This window comes from Phyllobates terribilis, unplaced genomic scaffold (genome assembly GCF_046119375.1).
Source record: "Phyllobates terribilis strain yellow unplaced genomic scaffold, ASM4611937v1 Scaffold_8__6_contigs__length_399053987, whole genome shotgun sequence".
NCBI classification, from domain to species: Eukaryota; Metazoa; Chordata; class Amphibia; order Anura; family Dendrobatidae; genus Phyllobates; species Phyllobates terribilis.
Genome location: NW_027362768.1, coordinates 94,126,597 through 94,137,592, shown reverse-complemented (window position 1 = coordinate 94,137,592; position 10,996 = coordinate 94,126,597). Strand labels below are relative to the sequence as shown.

Here is a 10,996-nt window from a genome sequence, read left to right as displayed (position 1 = left end):
CACGCAGACCCGGGCAGCAGCCAGACGGGCTGGGAACAGGGACCATCTGCTGCTTCCACGGCCTCCAGGCCGCACCGTCCATAATCCAGGTACGTGAGGTACCACCTGGTGAGGCTCCCATCAGGGACAGGAACCAAAAAACTGATGCGGAGGAGAGGTACCGCCTTTTTATTCAGTAGGTTCCTGTCCTTGGTGGGCGGATACCCTCTCTCAGGTGGTGCTGTCATGGGAGAAGGGGAAAATTACAGCTGTGTGTGAATGGGGTTTAACAAATTAGACTTGCAACTACAAGATACATAAGGTTCACATCTTAGATTGTATACATATGTAATGAACAGGAGAATTTATTTCATATTGCTCAGTGAGGATATGAGGACACCAGACCCCCCCACCAAATATCAAGTACAGTTGCACAAATGCATTATTTTACAATGTAGTGAGTAAGGCACTGTGGTTGGCATATGGCTGACGAGGGCTTGGCATTCAGGGCTTTTTTGGGAGGAGTTGGAGGCAAATGCAAGAGCATCTGCTCGGTCATATATGACAATTAGATCTGAGAAGTAATACAAGAAGTGCCAGGAGTTCTCTACACCCCTCTCGTTATAAGGATTGGAGAATTTAAGATCAGGAATGCAATTTTTAAGCCACTTTAAAGACTTTGTAGGTCAGAGGACAATCACAGAAGGTCAATTAGATTTGATCTGTAAAATTATGGGAGACTTCTTCCTCAGCTGAAGCAATCTTTATTTTGGTTGTGCTGTATATCTCAGGTATTTCTTCCCAGACGGCAGCTCTTTGGTGAAAACGCCACAGGTGAAGATCTTACTAGCTTCTGCCTCAGGAACATTTGGAGGAACCATAACTCTGTCGCCAGGCTGATAAAGGAAAAAGAAAATCTGAATAAAGCAGATTGCATAAATGCCTTCTATAAACAAGGGTTAGACTGCATAATATTAATTGAGGCTGCAACTAGGATTTCGGTGCCAGGATTAGAGAAGTCAAGTGATTCAAGAGGTAATGTTTCTCCTTGCGGAGAGTGACATGTCAAGCCTGACATGCCAAGGTGAGGAGACTTAAGCCACAATGCTCCTCTGGGAAATCTGCAAAATGTCTCTTCAGAGAGGAAGAGGATAAGAACTCTAGTGCCACCTATAGGAAGTAGCAATGCTAAAAGTCAATATCTACTCTCTAACAAGCCTTGTCACATGACTGGGATGAAAGCAAATACCAGAATCTCAATTTCCAGACATTGTTTCAGGGTACTGCCCCTCGTCAGTGCAAAGTGAGCTCTGGTTGGCAAGGTACCCCAAAACAGTGTCTGCAAATTGAGATTCTGGTTTTGACTTGCATCCTAAGGCTTGTTAGAGAGCAGATATTAACTTTTAGGATTGCCACTTCCTATAGGTGGCACTAGAGTTCTCGTTCTCTTCCTCTCTCAAGAGAATTTGCAAAAGTGCAGTGGAAACACGTTCAAGAAGTTAAAGCAGTACAATAAAACGGATTTAGGCACAGCAAAAAAGTATTGCCACCACCTTGCCCACAGATACCTCTACCCAGTATTAAAGTGCTGGCATTTCAACTTGACCCTTTGGGTTCCTTTAAATATCAATGTCAGGATTGGAGTCATCTCCGCTCCTTACTGTGCGATGTCAGCCATGTAATACTGCAGCACCTTCCAGTATTGGCACAGACAGCTCAGTTATCGACATTGTGCCATAATACAACAAGCAACTCACAGGAACTACACAGTTCCCACCATGTGCTGTTACGGCGCTGTTCCGTCAGGTTGCTATTCCCAGCTTTATCTTTATTACCTTCCAGTCTACAGGAGTTGCAACATTGTGGTGGGCTGTCAGCTGAAGGGAGTCTACAACCCTCAAGATCTCATCGAAATTTCTACCGGTGGTTGCTGGATACAAGATTGACAGCTTCATTTTCTTATCTGGGCCAATGATAAATACCTACAAGACAAAAAGGAAAAAGGCCTTAGTAGGTCATATACATATCACAGGCAATATGCACAAAGTTAGGGGTGTATGCATGTCCCCAAGTTAAATAGAAATACAATAGAGCAGCAAATTATGTTTCTGGTCACTTGAGTTGCAGTACCCCGATTCATTGCAGTTTCTCCACTTTTTGGGAGTAATTTGCTTTTTTAGTGCCTTTAGTATTTGTACCTTATTCTCTATACCAGATTCATGAAATGTAACTTTTAACCAGATGTTGCAGGGGTTTTTTTTGTTTGTTTGTTTTTGGGCGTGTGGGGGGGGGGGGGGCATTTTACTTTAGTCCCTGCCTGTAGTGAGGTTTGGAGGAGTTTTAAAAAGTTGCAAAAATGCACCAGGTTGAAGGGGATTTGTGACTTGGTGCTGAAAAAGCCCAAAACAAAAAACATTTTTTTTTTTTTTTTTTAATTTTGCACCACGTTTATAAATGTGCCATAAAGAGTTTGGTTAAAAAAAAAAATAAGTGTCAATGAATGCCACAGTATAAAAATCTAAAAAAGTGACTTCAATCAATAGTTTCCCTAAGAGGAAATGGATACTCACACATCGGGCTGTCACTGGCATCCCATCGTTGTCCTTCTCATCAGGATCCAGCATACCTAGTTTTACAGCAAGGTCCCTTTTGGGGTCAGCAATTATTGGGAAGGGTAGGGTCTCTGTGGGCTCCTCACAGTTGTAAGCATTTATGTCCTGCAGGAAACAAAACAGAACATGGAACAAAAATACCAAAGCCTCTGTCCATCCGTGGCAAGCACAAGGTGAAGTAAAGGAGCTTCCCGTGCAGCCAGTGCTACAGATGGGCCGCAAGTCATTACTGGTGCAAAAAGCTTCTTCAAAGAAAGAATGGCACACGATACACAATATATGAACACGTCAGATCAAATGGGCTTCAGAAGAGCAACAACACACATGTTCACAAAGTGCAGCCACGAGAAGGAGGCCGGACACTAAAATTCAGTGTTGTTAACTAAGCACGTACTGTACAAGACTGGGTGAGGAGCTTTGGCCACCACCCAAGGTTAGCCTTCTATCAATTCCCAACTTCTCTTCCTTTCATCTTTCCATCTACTGAATGTGCTACTGTTTCCTAATCCTAAACCTGTCAAGCATTTACCTTGCTCCAGCCGAGATGATCTGGCACAGCATCTATGGACAGGGCGATCATGCGGACATTTCGTTTCTTGAATTCTGGTGCCATCTTTACAGCCCGCCCCAGCTCTGTGGTACATACTGGCGTATAGTCCCTCGGATGTGAGAAAAGAACACCCCATCTAAAAAATACAAGCAGTGCTTCATATAAATTGGGGTCAACTATAATGCTGTATTCTATGGCTAGAAAAGCCAAGGAAAAAGTATTCGAGTTAGTGGATTACCATCTTTGACAATTCTCATCTTTAGAATACGAGATAAATTAGTCATTGTTAGGCGTTTTACCGAGAACAAGGCTCTGGATCCTAAAAGCAAGGCTCTATAGAAGCCCCATTTTGAATGGAGCAGATGTGTAGGCTCAAAATGCGTCACATTCATTGTCTATGGGGCCGCCAGAGAAAGTACAATGCGGGGCCATTTCCAGCAGTCCCTTAGGCAATGTATGTGCACCTCTGCCCCATTCACGACAGGGCTCAATAGAGAATCCAGTGCCCCGTTCTTGCCAGTGGTCAGGGAGTTATCGCTCATATTATGGATAGGGGATAACTTACCATCCTGGGAATAGCCCCATGTGGCCACAGATTCCATGTCACCCTTTGCTCTTCTACAAAAGGTCGATGTACACAACAAGCTAGAAGTCTGGATCCCGCATGATGCAGTCATTACAGACCCATAGGCACCTTCTGTACATAAAGGGCAAAAAAAAGCGTATCGTCTTGTACAATCCCTCTTACTGCATGGAAATAAATCCAGTTGGATGGCTTGTCCGGATTTAGACTGAATACACGCTTATTTACGTCTGGTTTTACTTTGTGAAGATTATTCAGGGTGCCAGATCCTATGGCTGTGCCTAGTAAGGGTATGGGGGCAGAAAAGACTAAGATTCCTTGAGATGCCAAACAAAGATACTAAGCTTTGGCAAGGCCTTTCAGCTCTGAGGGTAGGGGTTTGTCTCCTTTTGGAGACTGCTTTCTCCAGACCACATACTTGTGCACTTTGTGCTGTCTGAATTCCAAGTGCAACAAAAATTGTAGTAAACCACATGATCTTTCTTAGGCCACGGCCCCACTATCAGTATTTGGTCAGTATTTTTTCTCAGGAGTGGGAGCCAAAACCAGGAGTGGGTGATAAATGCAGAATTGGTGACTTGTTTCTATTATACCTTTTCTCTGATTGTTCCTCACCTGGTTTTGGCTCCCACTCCTGAGAAAAAATACTGACCAAATACTGATAGTGGGGCTGTGGCCTTAAGAGAAGGATGGCACCCATATGAGTCACTGTATTCTCCAGTAGAAGCCATGCTTCCAGATGAACAGGTCTTTGAAATAGGACATGTGTTGAAACATTCCACTTCCAATATGGCAGAGTGCCTAAATCTTAAATTGCATACTCATGCTTATGTAATGGCTCCATATTTTACTACAACAGAGGGTGAGGAGCAGCGGTCAGACACTTCTGACACTATGGGATAAAGCACAGGATCAGACATGTCAAAATTAAATGGTTAGGCTGTGTGCCCATGATGCGTTGAAGCGTTTTTGCAGCAGCAATTCCGCTGCAGAAACACTTAAAAAACGCTTGGTAGAAGGTCTGCCATGTTCCCCAATGATAATCCGCATGTGCTGTGCAGATGCTGCAGATAGTGTGACCAAGTTGTCAAGCACTTTCCAAGTGATGCCAAAATCGCTCAGAAACCGCTTGTCAACCCGCATGCGGAAATGCATGTGAAGAACGCTTCACATCCACATGTCCCTAGCAGGAAAAACGCACGCACAATCCGCACGCACAATCCGCACGCACAATCCGCACGCACAATCCGCACGCACAATCCGCACGCACAATCCGCACGCACAATCCGCACGCACAATCCGCACGCACAATCCGCACGCACAATCCGCACGCACAATCCGCACGCACAATCCGCACGCACAATCCGCACGCACAATCCGCACGCACAATCCGCACGCACAATCCGCACGCACAATCCGCACGCACAATCCGCACCCGTTTTTTCTGCCAGGGAGATGCAGAAACGCTCAGGAAAAAATCCGGAGCATTTCTGCATTGTGGGCACATAGCCTTAGATTTCCCTTTTGGCAGCAGATGTCTGATGGCGGTCTACCGAAGATAACAGGCATTAGATGTGTGCAGCATGTACAGAGCCAGACAAAGGTCACAGGATTAGCAGATGTGTAATGTCTATCGCCCACAATACTCAGCATATATAGGTCAGCGCGGTGGTGGGGCAGGTTAGGCAGCGCTCTACTACAGAAACTGACTCCAGCTAACTTTTATTGAAGGGAATGGCTGGTTTATTAAGGCTTCGTGCAGATAGTTGGTGTTTGAGAAGTTTTTCAAAGCAGCTCCACCCCAAGAGATACCTGAAAAAGCTCTCCGAAGGCTCCAAAGACTTTTCCTATTTGGTTTTATTTAAAAAATTACTGATCATACATTCAGGCTTTTAATCACTTTTTTTATTTATCTGCTCATGTTTTCAAGATACCAAGCGGAACTGACCTGTTAATTTTTCAGGCGTTTTCCACTATGAAACTACTACATACTTTACCATAAAAGTCAGTGTGCAGGCTACAAAAATGCTACGGATGCCTTGGAGTCATTTTTGAGTGTTTTGCAAGTTTTAGGGATTGTCTCGTAAAAGGTTAGCATTTAATTCATTGCTTAAAGGGAATCAGTCAGCGGGTTTTGCCATGTAATCTGATAGCAGTATGATATAGGGGCAGGGACCCCGATTCCAGTAATGTGTCACTTACTGGGCTGCTTGGTGCAGTTTTGATAAAATCCCTCTTTTCTCTGCTGTTGATGTAGCAGTGCTATAAATGCTGTGCTCTGTATAACCCCACCCACATTCCTGACTGCTGACAATGTACATAGGAAGCTGACAATCTGCCAATCGGGTGTGAGGGCGGGGTTAACAGACCAGCTGGACTGACACAACGCCTAGTCCTGCAGTGATAATCTCCTGCTGATAAAACGCTGATTGTATTGAAACTATAGAAAGCTGTTAGGCGAGCAAGTGACATGCCTGAAACCAGGATCTCCGCCTTTACATTATGCTGCTCTTTGATTACATAGTAAAAACCTGCTGACACATTCCCTTTAACATCTCAGAAAAAAAAAAGTGTAGAAAACTTATTTTGCGATTAAAAACTGTGCACATACCCTAAAGCTAAAAATAAAAAAAATACAAAATAAAACTTCCAGGGTTTGTCAGGCTACAGAAAACAATAGCCAATCTCTTGCTGGGTCCCCAGTGATCGTCACAATGGGGTCCTGAGTGTAGGGAGAGACGATCGTTTGAGCGCTGTGTGCGGATCCTGAACACATTTGCCGGCCGCAGCACAACTGAACAGAGATTTTACCAAGTGCAGAGAATATTTCAGATACTTGAACTAACAGATTATGTAACATGTTACAAAGCAGCGTGAAGCCGCCCCCGCCACCACATTTCACAGATACCACTGTACTGGTGCGTGTTAATATTTAACCTCCGCTTCATGCCAGGAATGCAGATTTATAAAAAGCGCCAATCCAAACAGGAGGAGGAACATAATTGGAGACCATGAACAGAGGAAAAGAACCTGAACTTGTTCCATGGTAAAATGGCCTTGATTTAGGAGAAGAAACATTCTGCGGCTCCCACAGACATGACTTGCGGCAACCTCTCCCCCACATACAGTTTTGGGAAAAACTGAACAAACATTTCCAGGGTATCACAAAGTCCTCATTCACACTCAGTATTTTGCATCAGTGTTTCCATGCCAAAACCAGGAGTGGAACTTTCAATTAGTTTTTCTCAAAGTTCCACTCCTGGATTTGGGATGGAAACACTGATGCAAAATACTGGTGTGCGTGCGCACCAGCAGAGTGCACAATCCAAACCTGACGGGGTTAAATTTTCCTACTCACAATTTCACAACAAGAACCTTGTCAGCCATTTAACAATACTTCCTCATAGAGGGGTTAGAACTTCATTTCATCCACATGCCATTCTGTTGTGCAGAACCAAAGTGTGTTTTTTGGGTTTTTTTTTTTTTTTTTTTTTTTTAAAGCATTTACTCAAAGGGGAAAAAATAAAAGTATAAAAAAAAAACCACAAAAATGCACAAACACGTGCTCTCGGTTTATACGGGACGATGCACCGCTGAGAATGAGGATCTTTTTGCGCTGCAGAAAAGATCATTTCACCCGATGAACGAGAGTTTTGCTTATCTGTCAGCCGCCTGCTTACACTGGAAGATCATATTGAAAAGTGCATTTTTTAAGAACGCTCCTTCACGACCATCTTGCAGTGTAAATGCAGCTTAAAGGGAATCTGTCACCCCCTGGGAGATAGACCTCTACTAAGGCCATACAGGATATAGAAAAGTAAATCTATACTTACCTGTATGGCCCACAGTAGCGGTCTGCTCTAAGAGCACCTCCATATACAATGTAAATCGCTGTGGAATTTGCAAACAGATCAGCATGTTTTACACATGGATTAGAAGGCTGAGCACACGTGTTTTCGCTGCGTTTTTTCATTCCAGATTTGCCACAAAACCTGAAGGAGATCCTGATGCCAGCAAGGTCAATGAGAATCCTGAAGTGTCATGCACGTGTTGCTTATTTCTGACTTGCATATTTGGTGCAGAAAAAAATAAATCTGCAGCATGTCAATTCTGTCAAGGTTTTTGCAGCGTATTTCACCCTAAAGTGGTAGAAAAATGCAGCTAAAAATGCATAAAAAATGCACATTTTGCTGCGGCTTTTTTTTGTGTGAAGACATGCAGAAATTTCTGCAACCAAATACTGAATGTGTGCACATAGCCTAAGGGCATGTTCACACTAGACATTTTTATTTCTGCAGCAAGACCCGATCTCTTGGCAGGTTTTGGTGTATTTTTTGATGCATTTTTCAGGATCCCAAAGTTCAGCTTTGCTTCTACCACAGAAGCAAGAACACAGGGCACCAATGCAAGACATATGTGAAACCAGAATTACAAATGTAAGTGTTATGTGCAGACTATCTGGAGTCGGCTGCAGCCCCGAGGCTGTGGAGAAGCCGCCTCCGCCTTCCGTTCATTATGCAAATGAGCGCCGCGCTCTTTTTTCTCACATGCAGTCTTTCCCCATAGAGGTTAGGTCTATGGGGAAAGCCAGCATGCGGACCCGCCGGAGAAATTGACATGCTGTGGTCTGGAAAGATGCGCCACGTGTCAGTTTCCACGGGTGTGCCGCAGACGCATAGTGGACATGGGATTTGTATAAATCCCATCCACTATGCTGTAACATCTGGCTGCTGTGTCCAATCCGCAGTGAACACTGATTGTGTGCACATGCCCCAACAGTGGAGGAGGTAAGTTGTTCAGGATTAGTTTACCCAAGATACTGCCAGTGCATTGAGTTTGTAGGACACTATTTTCACACTATGGGGTTTGCCATTGAGTTACTCAGATTGTTCAATTTCACACCTCTGTGGGCCACAGGTATTGTTTAATCTTACACCTAGCTCAGCCAATGTTTACATTGTACACAACTAATTTAATTAAAACTGTCCTAATCCAAACTGCCATCTCACCTGACCAAGACAAGTTGGTAAGATCACAAAAATAAGCGAGTTTCACATACTGATCTATTTGCTTTTTTTCACTAAAAACATAGCAATGTTCACAGTAGGTGTTTTTTTTTTTCACCATCCATTACTTTCAATGGGTGAAAAAAAAAAAAAAAAAAAAAAAAAGCTGAAAGTGATATGCTCTATTGTGCAAAGCATAAAATAATGATGACAAAAAAACAATGTGTCCATGAGATTTCTTAAATCTAGACTTTGCTGGTACTGTAAAACACAGCTGAAAATTTGTATAGAAACGCATAAATAAAAACACCTAGTGTGAACATAGCCTTAGAGGGTTTAACCCTCTAAATTACAGAGTGCAGTCTGCAGCATAAAGTCTGATGACCATCCCTGTAGATATAACAGGTGTGCTACAGGTCAACTGATCCTGTAGCCTTTTACCTAGAAGAAAAATTTGCAATGTCTCCACCACAAAGTTTTGAACTTATTGATATAGTACAAAAAAATAAAAACACTTTATATATTAGACACTGCACAACCCCTCCAAAAAATGTAAAAAAAAAGTGATCAAAGCCCCATATAAACCCCAGCATGGCACCAATGAATTAAAAATAAACTCAGAAAATGATGACAGCTGTGACAAGAGGAGGAGCAGAGGGTCAGCACATTGTACGTAGATGCCCGCTGTCAGGCACCGGCTGCCAATAGGAAAAGTGAAAAAATTAAAGTGTTGGGAGAAAATGTCCGATAGTGCCCCCGGCTCCGGTACAGGGCAGGGGGGACAATCTGGCCGCAGACACCAGCAGGTTACACAAGAAGGGAAACCAGGAAGTCGGCGCAGCTGCGCACGGATCACGATCGATCACTCACTGTCGTGACAAGGATCAGCAGCCTCCTGTATAAAAACCGCATGCTATAGAAGAGACCGGTATCCAGCCCCCAGAACTACAAGTCCCAGCAGGATCCTGTGCACCACCTTATAGAACAGCCGTTATCCTCTCCTCATAGACACTTACGCGTCTCCCAGGAATTCATGGAACCGGATTTTGCCGATCGTTGTTTCGGCCTCGAAGTCCGGAAAGACATCGCCGAGGAGCAGCCCGGGCATGGCGGCGACAGAGCACGACACTGCAACTGACAGCAGAGAGCGCAGAGCCGACTGAAGCGAGCAGGGGGCGGGGATACGGAAAGAGGCGTGTATTTATGTAAATTACACGGCGCCGCTATTTTGGCAGGTCTGTGTGGGCGTGGTTCTTAGGCAATGGTCGGGGCGGTTACGTTGTGGGTGTGGCAGGTTGCGCATGCGCCAGTGTGCTGTGTGGGGTCACGCCGTGTTCTGCTCCGGAGTTTGTTCTGTCATATAGGACTGTGATGAAAGAGGCTCTGCACCTCACGTATAAGCTGTGGTCTGACCGCCACCATTATGCAGCCAAGACTTCTGTCACAACAAAACACTATTTCCTCTATAAAACAAATTGTCTCTTCAGATCGGAAGAGGATGGGAACTCTAACGCCACCTACAGGAATTAGCAAACCTAAAATTCAATATGGACTCTCTAACGAGCCTCGTCACATGACTTAGAATGCAAGTCAAAACCAGAATCTCAATTGCAGCCAAACAATTTGCATATTTCCCAGAGGAGCATTGCTGCTTAAAAGTCTCCTCATCTTGACATGCTTAGTGTAGCACCCTGAGGACTCGGCTGCTACAGGGGTATTACGCCTCAAGCCAGAGGTGTGATATTCCACTCCCGGGTAAGGATGGAGTGTGGAACTGAGCTCAGTAGGCTGCATGCACTACACACATCCCATTTCCGGGGAACAGACCGATGGTACTCCCACTAGAGAAATGTGCAGGTACGACAGTGTCTGTCCCTGGCTGGAGTGGGAGGAGGGTGGAACATCCCAGTAGTGTAGGGGCAGATAGGGGGAGCAGCCTGGGTAAAGCTAGGAGCTCATTGGGTGCTGGTCACCTGAGCTCACACATAGAGGGAGTATATAAGGTGGGCACCATCTTAGATCAGGGTCAGTCAGTCAGTTGTCAGTCAGACAGTCTGTCTGAGAGCCTGAGAAGCAGAGCAGAGGAGAAGGAAGAGAGACCCAGAGGCGCAGAGGGGACCCCAAGATCCCAGAATAAGGACAAAAGGGTGAAGGGTCGGCAAAAGGGTACCGGATCCCAAGCTGGCAGAGGCTACAGCACACCTTAGCCAGGAACCGGAGGTCGTGGGCAGGATCTGCCACGACCCTCACCAAATCCACTAGAAAG

The 10,996-nt window shown here is 44.7% G+C and overlaps 1 protein-coding gene across 1 annotated transcript; it reads right to left on the bottom strand.

Moving 5' to 3' along the window:
- Positions 1 to 315: 315 nt before the first annotated feature.
- PRDX6 (peroxiredoxin 6) lies at positions 316 to 9,933 on the bottom strand. Its single transcript, XM_073643150.1, has 5 exons — positions 9,747 to 9,933; positions 3,121 to 3,277; positions 2,550 to 2,696; positions 1,815 to 1,961; positions 316 to 875 (listed from the first exon to the last, which is right to left on the bottom strand). The coding sequence occupies exons 1-5, from the start codon at positions 9,836 to 9,838 to the stop codon at positions 744 to 746; spliced, it is 675 nt and encodes a 224-aa protein (XP_073499251.1). The 5' UTR covers positions 9,839 to 9,933; the 3' UTR covers positions 316 to 743.
- Between the last annotated feature and the right edge of the window lie 1,063 nt (positions 9,934 to 10,996).

Excerpts from the sequence above, each read along its gene's own strand:
- PRDX6 (XM_073643150.1), bottom strand. The coding sequence starts at position 9,838 with ATGCCCGGGCTGCTCCTCGGCGATGTCTTTCCGGACTTCGAGGCCGAA. Across the intron at positions 1,962-2,549 it reads TGCCAGTGACAGCCCGATGT|GTATTTATCATTGGCCCAGA; the intron begins GTGAGTATCCAT and ends TTTGTCTTGTAG. Across the intron at positions 876-1,814 it reads CAACTCCTGTAGACTGGAAG|CCTGGCGACAGAGTTATGGT; the intron begins GTAATAAAGATA and ends TTCCTTTATCAG.